At 30.7% G+C, this 17955-nt stretch overlaps 1 protein-coding gene across 1 annotated transcript in view; it reads right to left on the bottom strand.

The window, feature by feature from the left end:
- Positions 1-1682: 1682 nt before the first annotated feature.
- LOC124374154 (serine/threonine-protein phosphatase 2A 56 kDa regulatory subunit epsilon isoform) overlaps positions 1683-17955 on the bottom strand; it is a 97891-nt gene continuing 81618 nt past the window's right edge. The window contains exons 4-10 of the mRNA XM_046832419.1: positions 13274-13366; positions 11167-11297; positions 10717-10776; positions 8927-9140; positions 6164-6283; positions 3888-4117; positions 1683-3699 (exon numbers count right to left, since the gene is read on the bottom strand). Of these exons, the coding sequence (XP_046688375.1) occupies positions 3588-3699; positions 3888-4117; positions 6164-6283; positions 8927-9140; positions 10717-10776; positions 11167-11297; positions 13274-13366 (960 nt within the window). The 3' untranslated portion in view covers positions 1683-3587. The remainder of the gene's footprint in view (positions 3700-3887; positions 4118-6163; positions 6284-8926; positions 9141-10716; positions 10777-11166; positions 11298-13273; positions 13367-17955) is intronic.

Below are 17955 nucleotides of genomic sequence, written 5' to 3'. Positions count from 1 at the left end.
AACCCGAACTCTTCCAAAACCAATTTTGACTGCTCCGATGGTTTGTACGTATGGGTGATATAGAAAGCTAGTACTTGAGTTTTTGCGTCATTCAGCAATAGTTGGTTTTTTTTTTTAACTAAAGCATTAAATTACTGGTTTCTCTAGAAGCAAAAATCTCAAAGGTCGGTTCGTCTCTTAGCCTTTATGAAAATAGTGTCATCCGCAGAGAGACTTTGGCATTGTTGCCAGTAATAGAGGACCTGGACTGACCCTTGAGAAACCCTGTACTTTATCTCCTTCGAATTTCATAAAACAGTTCGTTTACAACCTGTAGAATCCCTGAAGAGTGTTCGAACAGCCTGAGTTATTCATCTGAGATATAAGAAGATACAAGAGTGGGAAACTCCCCTTATCTCAAAATAGTCAAGTTTTTGTTAGAGCAAATTGTGAGTGACCATATTAAAAGAATTTTGAAATTTAAAAAAAAAAGGCTCCCAGAGCCAATTATTCTCCAATATCAAGAGCTTGTGAAATGAATGAAATCACATTGTGAATAGCCTCAGTTGTCAACTTCCTTTTAATAAATTTGAATTATTTAGGATAAAGTACATTGTTTTTATCTAAAAAAAACTTTTCTAAGTCAACAGAAAATACATACAATATAACTATCTGTAATATTACGTCAGAAACTATGAAGGGGTTGGTGCTACCATAATACATCAGACCTACATACAGATGGTAGATTAAACCTACCTCCTACAAGAATAACAGACCATTCTCTTCATAAATTTCAATAGACTCAATTTGCACTAATATTGACTTTATTATCTCAACAGATATTACTACAAATGTAATAAAAACTGGAGTCTCTGACAATATAGCCAATTGTATAAAATTCCACTCCCAGAAACACTATATGACCTCAATTGCTACATAAGGGTAGGACAATGTCTTCTGCCAGCCTCAACGTTGTGTTTTAATATGTGCTTGTGAATTTTAAACTATGATGATGCCAGGTGGATAACCCTTGCTTTTAATATTTATTGACATAGGTATATGTTGGTATTAGAAGATTAATGACTTATTGGTATTTACACACTTTATTTATGAATTCAATTTAATATATTAAAATTGACATTAGGCTGGAAATTTCTGACGCCGTTTGGAGCATTAAAAACTAAGCTGACTTTCTGACCAATCATTTTAAATTTTTATTTTGGCATTAATCTGAGATCTAATGTCAAGTTAGAAAGTTGACCAGCAGCTTTGTTAGCATTTAATCACACTGGAACTGCATAGGTGTATCAATGGTTAAAAAAATAGTATATCTCATTTCTCATTAACATTGAATAGTCCTCTTTTAGTCTTGCATATCTTTAATGTGGTTGGAAATATATAATTAATTAATCCTAGAGGCCATTGTTTGGACAGATACTAACTTTGGTTTAGAACTGACAAAAATACAAGATTTTTCCAATTAAAATTAAGTCAGAAGCCTAAGGATGTACAATGTATATTTTTAGACCATTTGATAAGACCAATATCCATTCACTGAAATCCTCTCAATCTCTTCTGTTATTGAATTACATGGCAATGTACACAATGATCTGAAAAAAATAAACAAACATGCAGAGCTTGATACCTGAAATAAAGACATACTTTTACCATTTAATATTGGGTATAATATTGAAATATCTTTATCTTGTTGCAACATTTTATTGAAATTTATCCTAAACAATTAGTTACTACCCACAGTCCCCAAAATCCTATTACAATTCCTAAACTTTCTTGGAAATGAAATCAAGCATATAATTTACAAATAATTTGTTAAAAATCAATATTGTCCCATTTCTGGGTTACACATTATATGCTTAGGATTTAATAGATTTTTACGATTATTTTTTTACTTAATTTGACATTTTCCCCAAATTTTAACATTTTTCCTTCAAGTAATCCATTTTGTAGCATTTAACTTATTTTATTATTGCTGAAATAAAATTTCCATCAAGATACACATCTGCATAGCTGAATAAGAATTAAAAAATATCATTCAAAACTCAAATAAATTAGTCCAACACATTATAACATGAACACAATTAACCTATTTTACTTGGGTAATCACTGAACAACACTCCAAGTCATGATTTGTCAAAAACTAAATAAAAAATTATTTAACTGGTAAGAATTACATTTAAAATTCTAATACTTCAACAAAAAAATCCACTCACCCACTATTGGGGAGATTGAGTATTGGGAATGCTTAAAAATAAAGGAACAACCGTAACAAATAAATATGAATGTATTTTCTGTTACTCATTGGATGAGCCAAAAAAGATTGAATCTACACCATATATGCAGGTAGTGCTCAAATATGGGTCAGACAATGTACAAAATAATGAAAAATAACATAATTTCTTTATATAATCTTCTTTTAATTTTACATTAACTCCTGATTTAATGGTTTTATTCTCAACATTTTTATTTAAAAGTTGGCACTGATAAAATACAACTATTTATTAGCAACAACTTTTTAAACATGAGCGGTAATACTATCTACACTTTAAACAATATCATATACAAAGAAGTACATACATTAGTTCACCAAAATGGACACAAAAAGGAAATACAAACGACATAAATAATATAGGAAGATTTTTTTAATGTGAGTCTTTATCACATAAATTGCAAAGAACAGTAACAAGAAAAAGTAACCTAAACTGAAATGTAAAGTCAGGTTTGGAATTGTACTTTGACCGATATTAACTCAAAATATTGCAATAGCACATAAAATAAAAACATAGTGTTAAAACAGCGGATTAAGATTAGATTTGCGGTCAGCACCTTGGGTACGAGATAAATATTTCAATATCTTTTGATTTTTTACCACAGTATGCATTTGGCTTAAATAAATAATTTTTATTGATTTTCTTTAAATTAGCGATAACTACAATTGGTAATTATTGTATATAAAATCCATTTCCCTATAACGAGATAGGTAACACTGTCACTCATTTATTATTCACTAGTTCATAACAAAACATTATGAAAAAAAGAGCAGTTTAATAATAACTAGCAGTTTACTTTATCAGCTATAAGATGCAAGTGTCTGGGTCAGAGCATAAACTGATTTAATTTTAACACAGAAACACGTGTAATTTAACACCACAACCTTATCTGTCCGCTAACAGACTAGTTAACAATACGCTTCCATCAGGTAGCCAATCCTTCCACACTTGTCCGCAAACATCACCCATTTATATAAAAATATAACATCGTTCAAGACAGACCCCCCTCCTAGATCTGCTAACAACCAAAATTACTAAAATTATGTGAAGTAAAATAAAGCGAACCGGCCTGTTAAAAGCAAGTGAAAGGGTTTAACACATTGTAACAATAATACTTGTTGCACTCGTCCACAGGTACAATGAAAAGAAAGTCGGACGGTCTCCGTCTGTTCAGTCCCACCTGATTATGGCAATATATATATATATATTTATAAATATACGGTATTTAAATATTTGTAGCGCACTGAGAAGTCATAGCTTTGTGCTTGATCCTCACATGTCGAACTGAGTGGCAGCCAGTTATATGTACACAGTTTCGTATCACTTTTTTTGTACCGACAAATCTTTGTTCTGTTTCACCTTGTTTGTGGACACTTCAAGTTCTGACAGTTTTTTCCAAAGTTCATCACGTTCCTTTTCTCGTTTCTTCTCTCTAAAACATAACAGTTGAATTAGAATTTCTAATAAAATGATCCAACTTCCTATAGATTTAACAATATGCATTTCATTGACAAACCCTTTACAAACGATATTTGGAAAGTATTCATTTTTAAATCACAGTCATGTTAAAGATAAATCAGGTGGTTATACACCTGCAACCAAAACTGTTAAGACACTCACTTCTGGCGTTCAGCCTTGTAGCTAGCGGTGAGGTCATCGAAGAGCTTGCTATTCATTTCCATGAAGGTTTTGAGAACGTTGTAGACGAGCGCAACAATGGTCTGGTTCCAGTGTTCCTTGCTGATCCGGTAGAGTGCAGGGAACATTATAGGCATGATCACCTGATTATTCTCCTCCATCAGACTCATGATGTACTCGTTGTTCCAGAAGTACAGAGCCCGCTCTGCCACCTGTAAGAGACATAAACTTTGAATTCCGAAAATGTATAACTGCTTGTAATGTAATTTACAAAATCTGTCCCCCATTCCTATCTTAATTTAACTGGCTTACGATGTACTATATGGTTTATCAGCTTCAATGTGATTTAAACCTGGAAGCAATCAGATATTAAGTGTGCACTGATTTTTGTAGGTTTTACAGAGTCTGTTTAACACATTGATTTAATTTTTGACATGTGAAACAAATATATTACATAAAATTATTTGCACTATAATAAAATATAAAATGGTTCAACAGTCTGAAATCCAAATTGTAAAAAATTTAGTTGTGACCACAAAAATATATAGTGTTATTGGATTCAAAAATAATTGTTGTTTACAATCAAAAGAACAAAGTGGCAAATTTTTATCCATTTTCAGTTACTAGGCAACACAACAAAATAACCACAATAAAATTGACTCACGCAAATTAATATGTTTTTGTACTTTTTGTAAAGTTACCTGATGTAGAACAGTGTTTAACTCAGTTTTTTATTTCAAAATTAAAAACAATAAAAAAAGATACAACATTTCTACTTCAGACACAACAAAGTCAGTCATATCAGATTTATTTTTAATGTCATTAATATCACTTGATTTACAAGGATCACCCATTCAGAGGCATTATATAATCAACAGTGTATAATAATACTTTGCTCAATTTGAATAAAAAACTTCTAAAGAAAGAACAAATGATTTGTTTACAAACAAAAATATCTGCTACACTGAGGTTTCACAACAAAATCAAATCTAGAAAACCACACAGATTTTAAACTAGAAACAGGATCAAAGAAAAGTAGAAAAGGCCATTAAACATTAAAATCAACCCATAAAGTTTTTATTGATGTATAATTTAAAGGACTTCAATTGGTAATAATACTTTTAGCGGTAAAATATGAATCAACAATTTCGGCGTAGATCGCACTTAGGGAGTTACGTGCCAGGTGCTTCCAGGGTTAATGTTAACTGTTCCTCAATTGTTGAGTTTACATGATTTTTCTACTTTTCATTGAGTCATTTTTTCTTTTTATTAGTCAAATAGAATAGCAAAAATAAATCTCAATTCATAACATTTTAACATGTTATTTATAAAGTATTGTAAATAATATATTACTTCACTACTTTTTTCATCTTTTTAAAAATATAACAAGTACCACATTAGTATTATTTTAAAGAATACATTTTTAAAAGTCCAAAAAGGTATGTAAACTGTAGTGTATGTATGTCTGTGTGTGTGTGTGTGTTTGCGCGTGTGTGTTTATTAAAGTATGTCAAAAAACTACAATACACAGCGGTACATTAAGCTGGCTGTTATCTTCTATATATCAGATAAGTTCTTAAAATGTTTTGTATTTAGTAAGTAATATATTCAACAAAATGCATGAATTTTTAAGGACAAATGTGCATTTTTTATTTATATTTTTGTAAAATTACTTTCTTGATTATTTTACCTTAAAGTACACTTATTTCTGCACAGTAAAATTTATCAAACTTATCTTACAAATAGGAAAATTACCCTTAATTTTTCTCTACCCTACAAATCATTTTCTCCTTGAAATTATTGGTAAATCCTTAGAAACAATCATGGGTTAAAAAGGTTATGGAAAAAAATGTTTGCCCACTAGACAAAAAATATCATTGTCATTTTGGTTTAAATAATATATTGTGTTCAGTAAATATTATATAATGATTTTTTAAATATAACATATTTAATATTCGACTTTGTGAGTCACCCTGCCATAAGATAAAGATAAATTTTCATCGTAGTTCATTAAGCTGCACATGGAAACTTACGAGCACTAAACCTGGTTCCTCAAAGCCTCTTTACTTAAAAGTTTGATTTTGAGTATTTTGTGTTATTCTATCTATTTTCCAAAAATGGGATAGAGAAGAATATGGATTTAGTAACCATACATATCTGATGTATTGAATTATATCTATGATTAAAACATTATATTAAATGTGTAGATGAGCAGCAATTATATATATTGCAAACGTTTGATTTTTGTAAAACTTTACCTGAAAATGAGGACTAGACACACATCTTGCTATTTGCCGAAAAAGAGGTTCTTGAATTTTAATGAACTGAGATGGTTCAATAACATCTAAGATTTCCTCAATTTCGCCCAGGAACATGACCTGTAACAGACAAAGAAAGTGTCAATATGCAAGACAATATACACTCTTAAAATTATATACACGGAAAATTATTAAATCATCAATATGGAATATCCTGTTGATCTTGTTTAACAAATACTGCGATATCAGTAGTTATTCAGATATAATTAGTATTGTCACTGTTTGAGAAGAGTATAGTGGTGGTTAATTCCTTCTCATAGTTTTTAATTATTATTTAATAGATATTTCCGCAAACTGTGAGCATTACCTGGCATAGCATCCCCATAATGTTGTTTAGGCCTTAGACAATAACTGGACACTCTCTATCACAAGCACTTATATGGTGCTGCAATATTCCTCCTACTCAGTAAACTTACCCAGTGATGTTAAGACACAAACTTTTCTAAACAATTATAGAGGTACATTCACCATTTTCCATAAAGAAATAAAAATTAATACTCACACACTTTCTAATTCTTAACTTAAAAACTGGCGGGAACTTTCTTTATCAAAAATTTGTTGATAAAATAGTTCTATCATTAATGTATTAATCCTTTAATACTCAGGTGACACGTCCAATTCAACGTGACAAGACAAAAAAACATTTCTTGTTGTGTATACTAGCTAAGGGGTTTCCTAGAAAATCTCTTCAATTTTGAACACATAGAAACAATTCACAACACTGGTAGAGATCATGGAAGGTGAAGAGGCATTAATCAGTCTCCAAGCATTCATGGTATCTAAAGGAGACAATTATCAAAATGTCATTATCACCTGTGAAAATCAACAACACACAGCTGACTGGTTAGAGGGGATAGGAGTTTTTCAAGCCATGTGACGGTACAAGTTTGAGGATTGTGCCTGAGGGAGAAATTCTTCTTAAAAAAATTGTGACTTCCTACTTTCCGAACAGTGTAGAGAAATGCAATGAAAAACCTTTGAGGTATATAAAAGCAATGGACAAGGGATTATTGATAGTCAAGAATAAAATCCTCCATGGGAGTAAAGAGGGTTGGTCTGCTCTGTTTACTTTTGCAGAAAACGTTTTTTCAAACAAACCTGAGAAAGAGGATCAAGGGATTATCTACAAATATGGAAAAATCCAACTAAGATTAAAGAAGGTCCAAAGTCCACTGGAAGGAGGAGGGGAAACAGAAGCCTTGCCGCTTTTCCCAGAAGAAGCTGAAGAAACTTCGAGAATGCGAAATTTCACTCAAAGAGCAATATATCCTACAAGAGACGTCTCACTGAGGGAATAGAAGTGTGTTATAATGCTCTGGTCAAACACCTACTCCAAATCCAAAGAACACAAAAGAAGTGTATAAGGAGAAACCCAATTATTCTCTTTCACTGAGGAAAGTCCCCATGCTAAAGGGATTATCAATCTTTGACAAAGGGAAAAAGGTGTCAAATTTATTATTTATAATGTACAATGACGTTGCTATTGCCTGCCAAGTACTCTTTGTCATATGCTGATAACATTGGTTTTTATATCGCACATCGTGGAGGAGAGGTTACTTCTTTATAGTTTCAATTCAGTGTCTCGTCGTTCATTTTTGTAATAAAATACTTAATAAAAACAAAACAGAAAGCTCATTAACTAGAATTGACACTTGTTTAGAGTGAACATCTGAACATCATCAAAATTTGCTTTCAAAGCAATCCATCCAATAAAAACCATAGAGCCAGACATGCTGGGCAGGATCTGTGTGCCAACTCCTTTAAAATCAACGTCTAAAACAAGTATTTACCAGAAAAATGAACTTAAAGAAGTTAGATCAACCTATTCTGGAGGTCACTAAAATAGCATAATTTAATGTGGCCAAGTATCTGGGGCTCAACAGGTTTTTATATGGCAAAAAAAGGCGATTAGATGTATAGTGAATATTGGGGACACTGAATCATGTGGACCGCATTTTATTGATCTGAGTATTCTAACGTTACCCTGTGTGTTCATGTTTCAATCAATTATGTATGTTAAAGACCATTATGTAGAATTTAATTTAAGAAGCAGTAAACATGTATATAACACCAGAAATAAAAACCTTATTGATGCAAAATTTGTACGTCTAAGTAAGACCAAAATTAATTACATACATATTTGCATAAAGCTTTTTAAAAACTACCTCTAAATGTAAAGTCTTTGTCTGTAAATAGTTTTAATTTGAATTAGTTCTTAAGAAATGGTTTGTAAAAAAAGCTTTTTATAGTTTAGACGAATTCTACAATATTTCATTAGATGACATAATATTTTAGGTGTAATATTTATATATCATAATTTATTCTCATATTTTGTAATTTGTTATTATTTGTTGTATTTATTGATTGTTAATTTTATTAATTGTTATATTTGTTCATTGTTATATTTAGATTAAAACACATTGATAAACAACAAATTATCTTACATCAAATTTACACTGAAGTCAAATGTCTACTATTTTATTTATATCATTGTGCTACCATTTAATTGACTTGTGACAAAGCCTATTGTAACATAAATGTTATTTAACGGCAATAAACAAATTGAATTGAATTGAATTACTTTGTTTCAATCAATCCAAAGTTTCATCATCATTGTACATTTCCAAATTGTCCTACTCAACAACATCACTCCTCCTTCAATAAGTCAACAAAAGCTAAGATTTACATTGCTAGATAAAATACCTCTTTTTGACTACACGTCTTGGGCCAGTACTTGAGCAGCCCCTTGACGACTGGCTCGGTAAGACTGGCATCTTTCTCGAGAAACTGCACCACGCAGTAGGCCAGCTGGGCGTGGTACAGAGACAGACACTTGACCTTGTGTAGCGGGATCAGCACTTTTACCAGGAACTGCTTGTGTTCTGACTTCAGGGGCAGCGCAAATCCATTTATAATACTGCAAAAAACCACATACTCAACAATGTATTCATACAACTAGTACATATAAAACATCTGTAAGTTACTGGGTTAATGCAGCAAGTTTTGTGGATATGAAACAAGAAAGAAAAGACAACAAAAGGAAATCATTGAAATAGTGGCAGTAATTTCACTTTTAAAATGAAGTTTGCATTTGAATGTTGAGAATGTTGTTTTTGATAATGAGAGGTTGATCCCCTGTTTAGCCTTATTCTGTTCATCCTTATGGGTCGCTGGCCTGTGTAAGTATCTTATAAAACAGAATTAAAAGGAGAGTCGGTGGAGTGTAAGTTTGATAGTTTTGACATAAAGTGCACGAGTCACAGACAAAATTTGAACCTGCCCTATCTCGAATTTAGATCCAAAGTTCGATGCTTTAGACCATGAAGCCAGCACCTCTACCTCTTACTTAAAATATCATAACAAATATGTATACGACTGTAATTATGATGTATTAGATGACACTGTTTTTACAGTAAAACGACAAACATCTTGTCATCAGCATGAAATGTCTAAAAGTACAAATAGTGTAATCGATTTTAACACTTTGAGTTCCAAGATTCATGATCTAAAAAGACCATAGCAGACCAGTTTGTATTTGGTGTTCATTGTGAGAAAGGCCATAGGCTGATAAAATATTATTGAAAAAGTAGGATACATAGTTGGTGATTTTTATGTATTAATTATTCAATTTGAGGGAATGCTAGTCAGCTGCCTCTATTAATTTATCACTAAATTTGAGTGTCTCATTGGTAATGAATTATTAAAAATACGATTATCTATTAATACCAATGGTTTATACTTTATATTCAAAGAGATTTTCTTTTCTGAATGTCTGTCTATACTGACCGGTCTATGTGACTAAAAAGAATGGGTTTATCAACATGGCACACTCTCTTTCAACCACAATTTGTTAAAAGTATTTTTTTAAGAGGTCATCACATTTTAAAAACTGCTGTTTACATGTTTGAACACTATGCAATAAAAACCTAAATGTGACAGAGGATTGAATAAATTAGATAATTTACAATTTATAGGCCACATAGGCAGTCCTTTGTATATAAACAACTGTTATTAGGTGTTTACAAACAGTGCCTGTATTATGGTTTACAGCCAAATTCAAACTATTACTGCCTTTAAAAATCATTTGCTATTTTAACTGTTTACTCTTAGGTTTTCAATGATTGGGTAATACAACAGTAATGTTTCACTGTTTTCAATTCTTTATTAAAGTACCAAAAGGTATCTGAGTTGAATAGAAAATATATAATTTTTGTTAATTTAAATCTTGAAATACATGCCAACCGGTTCAGGTAATATTTTTATACCATGCCTATAACACTATATTTCACACAAATCTGTGAACTCTCATAACCCCTGAATCTCCTTACAATTTCGTGTCTTCCAACTTCTAAGCATTTCAGTTTTCCTGTATCTAATTTAAAAGGTTAAATTTAGAAATCTCTATAGCTATAATAATGAAGAACATATTACTATCTATCACACTATATAATAAAGAACCTAAAATTGTATTCCTCAATAAAACAATTACTCACCTTCCTAAAATTTCCAACAACTCTCCAACACCATTGAAGTGTTCTGTCTCATAAACAAACCTGAAACAGAAGACAATAAGAATTGAATACTTTTCTTAATTTTCAAGCTCTTCTAATCAAAGCCAAAATTATTCTACAATAATGTTAACCCTGTTATAATAAGAAAAAAATCCTATTTTATCAATTACTTTCCTCCAAATTATCAAGCATTGAGTCAAGCCAAATAGAGTATTAATCCTTAAAGCAGTGCATAAGATGTGTAAAACTCCATCATAATCAATCTAATGACAAGTGTATTAAAAAATCTGTATGATCTTATTTTAGTTTATTTTGTACATTACAATTCACAAGTGTCAAGAATATTGAGGAATGAGAAAAGATATTGATTTACAGGAGTTGATAAGCAAACAGGACTTCAATTTATTCTAAATATAATCTTCTTTAAGTTACCTTAAAAATATATTGTTGATTTGTTTTCTGATGAAAGCTCGAAGGCCAAGGAACTTGCCATATATCCGATGTAAAACAGTCTTAAGGAAGTCCCTTTCCCTTGGATCTTCACTATCAAACAAATCTAAGAGCTGAAACACATGATACAACATTAGTAAATAATAACACAAAACAAATTTCCATCTATGTAGAAAACGCAACACTCTTTCTTGTGTGCTTGGTTAAAGGATGCTAACAGTGATTGAAATATAATGCTGAAACATACTATTTTTGTATTTTAAGATCATATTGCATACACATTTTGGTTTTATAACATTTAATTTATGAAACTATGGCAAATAACCCACCTCTATCTATAATTCATAGCTGCCATTATTTGCTGTAGCTGACGATTTTCTCAAACTAGAATGTGTGTTGTTAATGTTTTAAAATAGTTTTTGTCATTGCTAGCCTATAACTACAAAAGCACAATGAAATATATATTTATTCAAAACTCCAAAATTTTCCCATACTGACCCCATATAAAGTGTAATTTTGGGGCATGTAACAGACTTGAAAATAATTTTCCTGAATTCTTTGGAGATGAAAATGTAAAGAGTTGAAACACAGAATTCCATTTGTTTGGCCGATACAGTTCAGATTGTCTGATACACCCTGTATATTTATGATAGAATTTGCTCAAGCTACTTCACTCTCAGACCTCTGTTATTCATATTCCCTAATATATTATACTGCTCACTACTACTCATCAACACTTAGATTCCCACATATAATCGTATGAGGAATTCATTAATTAAAAGTTTACAATAGATTTTAAAATAAGAACTGATTAGTGTAATTTCATCTATAATTATAAACTAACAGGCCGTGCTGATAGCCGTATAATGAATAAAGTGGAATTGGTTAATACTTTAAAAACTGACATTTTTAAATTTAAAAATGTCCATAGGTAGACATTTTCTTTTATTGCTTTTTTTCTCATGGTGACCACAAGATAATAAGTTATCATTTATAACCATTTGATAGTTTCTTGATGTTGTGACATTGCAACATGTTTATCAACACTGTGACATCATCTGGTGTCCATGTACTGGCGTTTAGTTATGGTTTAAAATATACAGTACATGATGAAATGATATATAAATAAATAAAGACGATTACAAATTAGAAATATTGACAACCAATTTCAAATTTATAAGTGATGTTACTTATTAGTGTGACATGTACTGTTTGTCATTATAATCTACAATGAAATGTTAATGCATGGATACCTGATAACACCGCAACATTACAGAACCATCATAAGGAAATTAACTGTAAAACAATAAAGGAATATGATATGTACAATTACAACTCTATAAATTAAAACTATAAAAATAAAATATTCCTATACATCAATTTTCTAGACTTATCTTAGACTTTCTTATCTTCTTCATGTTACTTTGACCTCCATATTAAAATGCAGATTGAAAAAAAACTTTAATAAATAAAATGTTACATTCATGGAATGAGTGGCTTAGTCTTTAAATACTAAGGTTTTTTTGCAAAATAATGTAGTTTCATAAAATTTATATAGTGTTAATATTTTGGCACAGTATTATTTTAATAACAGTGTTGTTTTACATTTTACAACATAATTTAACTACATATTCTTTTTTGCTTTTGTTGAACATTGTTCTGTGATGTATTAATTAATTTAAACATTATAACAATGCATCCCCAGAAAGTTTACTTCTAGCTGCTTTATAATGTCAATAAAACCTATAATGCGTACAGAAAAAACAATGTTCATTTTGCTTACCTGATATATTTTGTTATGCTGTATCCAGATATTCAAAGAACAATCAAGCTTGTTGAAAGTTAAAAAAGGCACTGTAAATAAAAATTTTAATCTTGGCAACAAATTTTCTATTCTTTTTGAGTTACTTAAATAAAATGTTAGGTTTGGTTGGTTATTAATTTAAAATGTATTAACAATAGCCAATTAAAGTTTATTCTTTTTGTTTATGAGTCTTAACTCATTCTCCTACAAATAAATATTAGTCCTCAATCTTTATTTTATAAATACTTAGAGAAAAAGATTGATCTAAGTTTTGGCAAAACTTACTTGTAACACAAATTTTTGGTCTATTACTTTCTTTCCAATCGTAGGTTGAAAGTCTGCAGATTCCAGGAATCTGAGGAATAACTCGTATACAAGCTGAAACAAAATATTACATAAGTGTGTATTTAACTCTGATGATAAAATTATTATATAATAACTATCTATGAAGTATACCTTAAGGGTGAACAAACTTTTGTTCAGCAAAGCACTAACACATGATTAATGTTATAAATGTTTTATAGAGAATCTCTTCTTCAACCAAAAAATCAATTCTGTATGTCTGAATTTATTGTAGATCACTTTCATTCTACAATGAGTCTGGTAGTTAATTATCGTATGGTGGAGCGTACAAGGGTGAATAGGCAGATTGTATATGTTTTTTCTCACTTGAGATTGTGTTTTGAATGACTACAAGGATTCTTGTAGTTGACCATAGTGTGGTGGAGCGTACAAGGGTGAATAGGCAGATTGTATATGTTTTTTCTCACTTGAGATTGTGTTTAGAATGACTGCAAGAATTCTGGTAGTTGACCATAGTGTGGTGGGGCATATAACGGTGAATAGGCAGATTGTATATGTTTTTCTCACTTGAGATTGTTTAGAATGACTGCAAGAATTCTGGTAGTTGACCATAGTGTGGTGGGGCATATAACGGTGAATAGTCAGATTGTATATGATTTTCTCACTTGAGATTGTGTTTAGAATGACTGCAAGAATTCTGGTAGTTGACCATAGTGTGGTGGAGCATATAGGGGTGAATACCAGATTGTACATTTTTGTCTGGCCTGAGACGTGAAAAGAATTACTTCCAGGAGTCTGGTGGTTAAGCGTTATATAGTGGAGCTTACAAGGGCGAATAAGCACATTGTATATGTATTGTCTGGCTTGAGACTGTGTATAGAATAATTTCAAGGAGTATGGTAATTGATTGTAGTATGGTGGAGTTACAAGGATGAACAGGCAGATTGTACAGGCTTGAGAATGTGTACAGAATGACTTCAAATGGGTTGCTATAATAGACATAGAGGTATTACAGTTATAATGTTAACCTTTTGGAGTCCATGGGCGAACTCAGTCCGACTTCCCTATCTCGGCTGTTTCTGTCCAAGGCCGGACTCAGTCCAACATATGTTGGAACGTGAACATCTAACAAAAAATCAGTCGGACTCATATTTGATCAATGTAATGTCTCTGTAGATCTTGTTGAAGGGTTTTAAATAACCTGTTTCAAATTACCTTCCTCTACGGTTTCACTTTTGGTATTATTACGATGCGTAGTTGAAAACTTCATAGTGTTTATTTTCAACCGACCAACGACTTGTTGCGTCTGCTGCTGTTTGTTTAAACATTTGTTTTGAATTCGTTTGTTTACGAATAGATACAAATTTTATATGATTATTTAGTTATAAACATGTAAAGTGAGCTTTCATTTTCAATTGAATTGGCGTCAACGAGTCGAGGCAGTGGTGATACAAATGTTTTGCACGATGAAGACATTGAGGATGCACTGTTTGATTTTGGTAGTGACCATATTAATCTTGATTTTCTGGGTCTGAGGACGAAAGTTTAGTATGCGATAGTGATTTAGATGACAACAAGGCAGAACAACAACCTTCAGCACCAGGTAACGTTAGACCTAGGCCCACGCAAAAACCTGGACGAGATCCCAACTCGTGTGTTTTGAAATGTATTATACTGTAAAAAACTACAAAGAGTAAGCCTAACCTAAGCATAACTGTGGGGTGATATTTTGTACATATATGTAGACAGTAAATTTTCTTTTTGTCCTTTTTTAATTTTATAAGCTGTTGTTGTAGTAATGACTTACTTTATTTTTAGTTTTCTTTTTCCTATTGTGCTGATATAATATTCAGTTTTAAAATGAAAAAGAATCCAAGTAATTTATGTAGCCCCAAGTATGTTTCAAGTAACTTACTTTGTTCAAAAGAGCACACCAACTAATCCACTTCTCAGTTTACCAATGTAGTTAGTACAAAATACATTTTTATTTCCAAATGACATGAATTTAATTAGGCAGGTATTTAGAACATGACTTAATTATAATGGGTACTTCCTTACAGTTTTGTCTGAAAAAATGTAGTTAAAAAACCTGAACAAAAATATATTTTTACTTTATTTAAAAAAAAAAAAAAAAAAAACAACATGAATACCAATTTTATATTGGATTCCTAACTTATTACAAAAACGGTACGGTACGAGGTTCTTCCTTGAAAAAATAGAGTTTATTACAATTTATCAGTTTACAGTGACACGTACATAAGAAATATTGAAATATAGGCATATTCACTAGAAATTAATTGAACCTAGTGAGTCAACCCGGTGGGAAACAAGTAGACCCCAAAAAGTTAAGATCTGTAAATGACAATCCACAGCTATATCTACTCACTGTTGTTTTGCTATATCATAAATAGGATAAAATTCAGTAATACTAGACAATATTGACTGTTTTAATCCCTACTACCAAGCCTTAGTTTAAAAATTTCTTAATACTATTACTTTTCTACAGTTTTATTTTATGAATCATTTAAATAATAATATTATTACAGAGTACATTTTGTTGGAGTATAATTTAAAATATTCAAAGATGCATGAGCATGATAGAATAATGAAATGTCCTTTCTGAGGTTATAATAGTTAATATTTCCATTTCACTATATATTTTCGTAAATGTACAATATTAAAGATTTCAAAATAGAAAATAAATATAAATAAACAACTATAGTGCTTTTCATTAATAGTCTTGAAAGTAACCCATTGTGGGGTGAGATTACATTCACGAGTGAGGCGGAGCCGAGCGTGGGAAATGCTATCTAAACGAGTATTGAATGATACTTTTTGTCACAATACAAACAAGCACAAGAAATATGTTTAAAATTTTCTGACATTTCATAATCTAGTAATTATTCCTCCATAAAAAACATCATAATTTTATAATTCATTTTGGTGTTGTCAGGTGTTTGAATGTAGAAATGTCAAAACAATAAAGGAATCCAATTGTTTATAAAAGTAAAGAGATGTTTACATAGGAAAAATACTTTTTACATAGGGAAAGTAGTGTTTGGGAGAGAGAAAATTAGCTGAATTTTCTACAAAGTAAACAATGTAATTTAGCTTCTTTTATATTGGTAAGTAGCACATTACCATATAGAGTGCTGAAAAATATAATAAACTCCGCTAAGTTATAAAATGAAATAAATGGTGCTTATCTCCTGTTCCTGGCAGGATATTGTACAAATACAATACAACTATTATTTATGAAGGTTTTCTCTATACTATTTTCTATTTCAGAGTTATTTTTATACATAACATTATGTACTTGCAAAGGTTTCACCATTCTCAGGTATGCTGGCTGACATTTATACAAATCACAGTGAATACAAATACATCTTCTAAAATTGCAACAAACACAGAAACAAAATAGCACTGTACCACAGTTCTATAGATGATATCTTGTTATTACTTAACGGTTCAGATTGGTAGTTAAACATGTTAATAATAAGTGCTTAATGAGTTAAAAACAAAACATTGTCATTTAATGATAAAGTGAGGGAAAGCATAGCATAATCCAATTAATCTCATAAGATGGATAGTATAAACATTTTGTATATAAGTTTGTGGAGTGGTTTGAAGCTGACAAAGTTTTCAAACAAGTTTAAAAAGTTATATACGAAATAAGTCTGTCAACTCTTTTGGTTTTTATTAGATTTGGTTAAACAAGGTTTGGATTTACAAAGGTATGCAATTCAGAGCTGATGAAAAAATTATTTAAAGTTTTAGAAATTTATGTTAAGCTATTGCTTTTAGGTAATTTTATTTTGACATCAGACTACAATGACAAACAATGCCCAATAATATTCTCATTTCAACCTTAAGAGTCAGTTGCACTGGCTGCCATATTTTAGCCCCCACAATAACACCTTCTCCCTTCCCTATTTTTAGTATTAAAATAATATTAACTTAAATTATCAATAAATAAATCATTTTAAATCCCATGTTTTAATAAAGTGTATTAATGTTTAGTGAATACAAATTTTTCCCATGAAAAATAAAATTTTACAATATTTCAATTACATTTACAATTACTGAATCTTCTTTATGTGTCCCTTGGTCTAGCCCTAGAGATTACGTGCAAACTCTTATGTCCCAGGTTGTGGGATTAACAAGCAACCATTCATGAATAAAACATACATTCATAATTAAGAAATACATTTTAACTTTTTGTTTATAAATTGATAAGTTAGTTCTGATGTCAATTGAAACACAATTAAAAATTCATTGGCTATTCCGTTGAAGTTCATCACTCACAGTCTCAGTTTATATAAAATCTAATATAATAGTTAATTATTCTTCACTGTCCTTTTAATTAATTTCTTGAAGAAGGAATATTGCAGAATAATTTCCAATAATTTAGAAAAACTAATGTTTTAGAAATAAGGTTGAATACTTGGAGACATTCTTCGTTTTTTCAGTGGAGAGTAATAAATTTGCGTGCACGCACACATACACACACGTATTATTGTTATTTCGTTCCAAAATTATGTCACTTGCACAATCGTCAAGGCTCTTCACTGATTTCACATACAACTTGTAATTACTATAACACTTCCTTCAAATGTAGTGTTTAGGGGGTAGTAAAAATAAATAAAATATTTATAGCTTTAAAT

Source organism: Homalodisca vitripennis, chromosome 1 (genome assembly GCF_021130785.1).
Source record: "Homalodisca vitripennis isolate AUS2020 chromosome 1, UT_GWSS_2.1, whole genome shotgun sequence".
In the NCBI taxonomy this organism is placed as follows: Eukaryota; Metazoa; Arthropoda; class Insecta; order Hemiptera; family Cicadellidae; genus Homalodisca; species Homalodisca vitripennis.
This window is presented reverse-complemented; position numbering and strand designations above follow the sequence as displayed.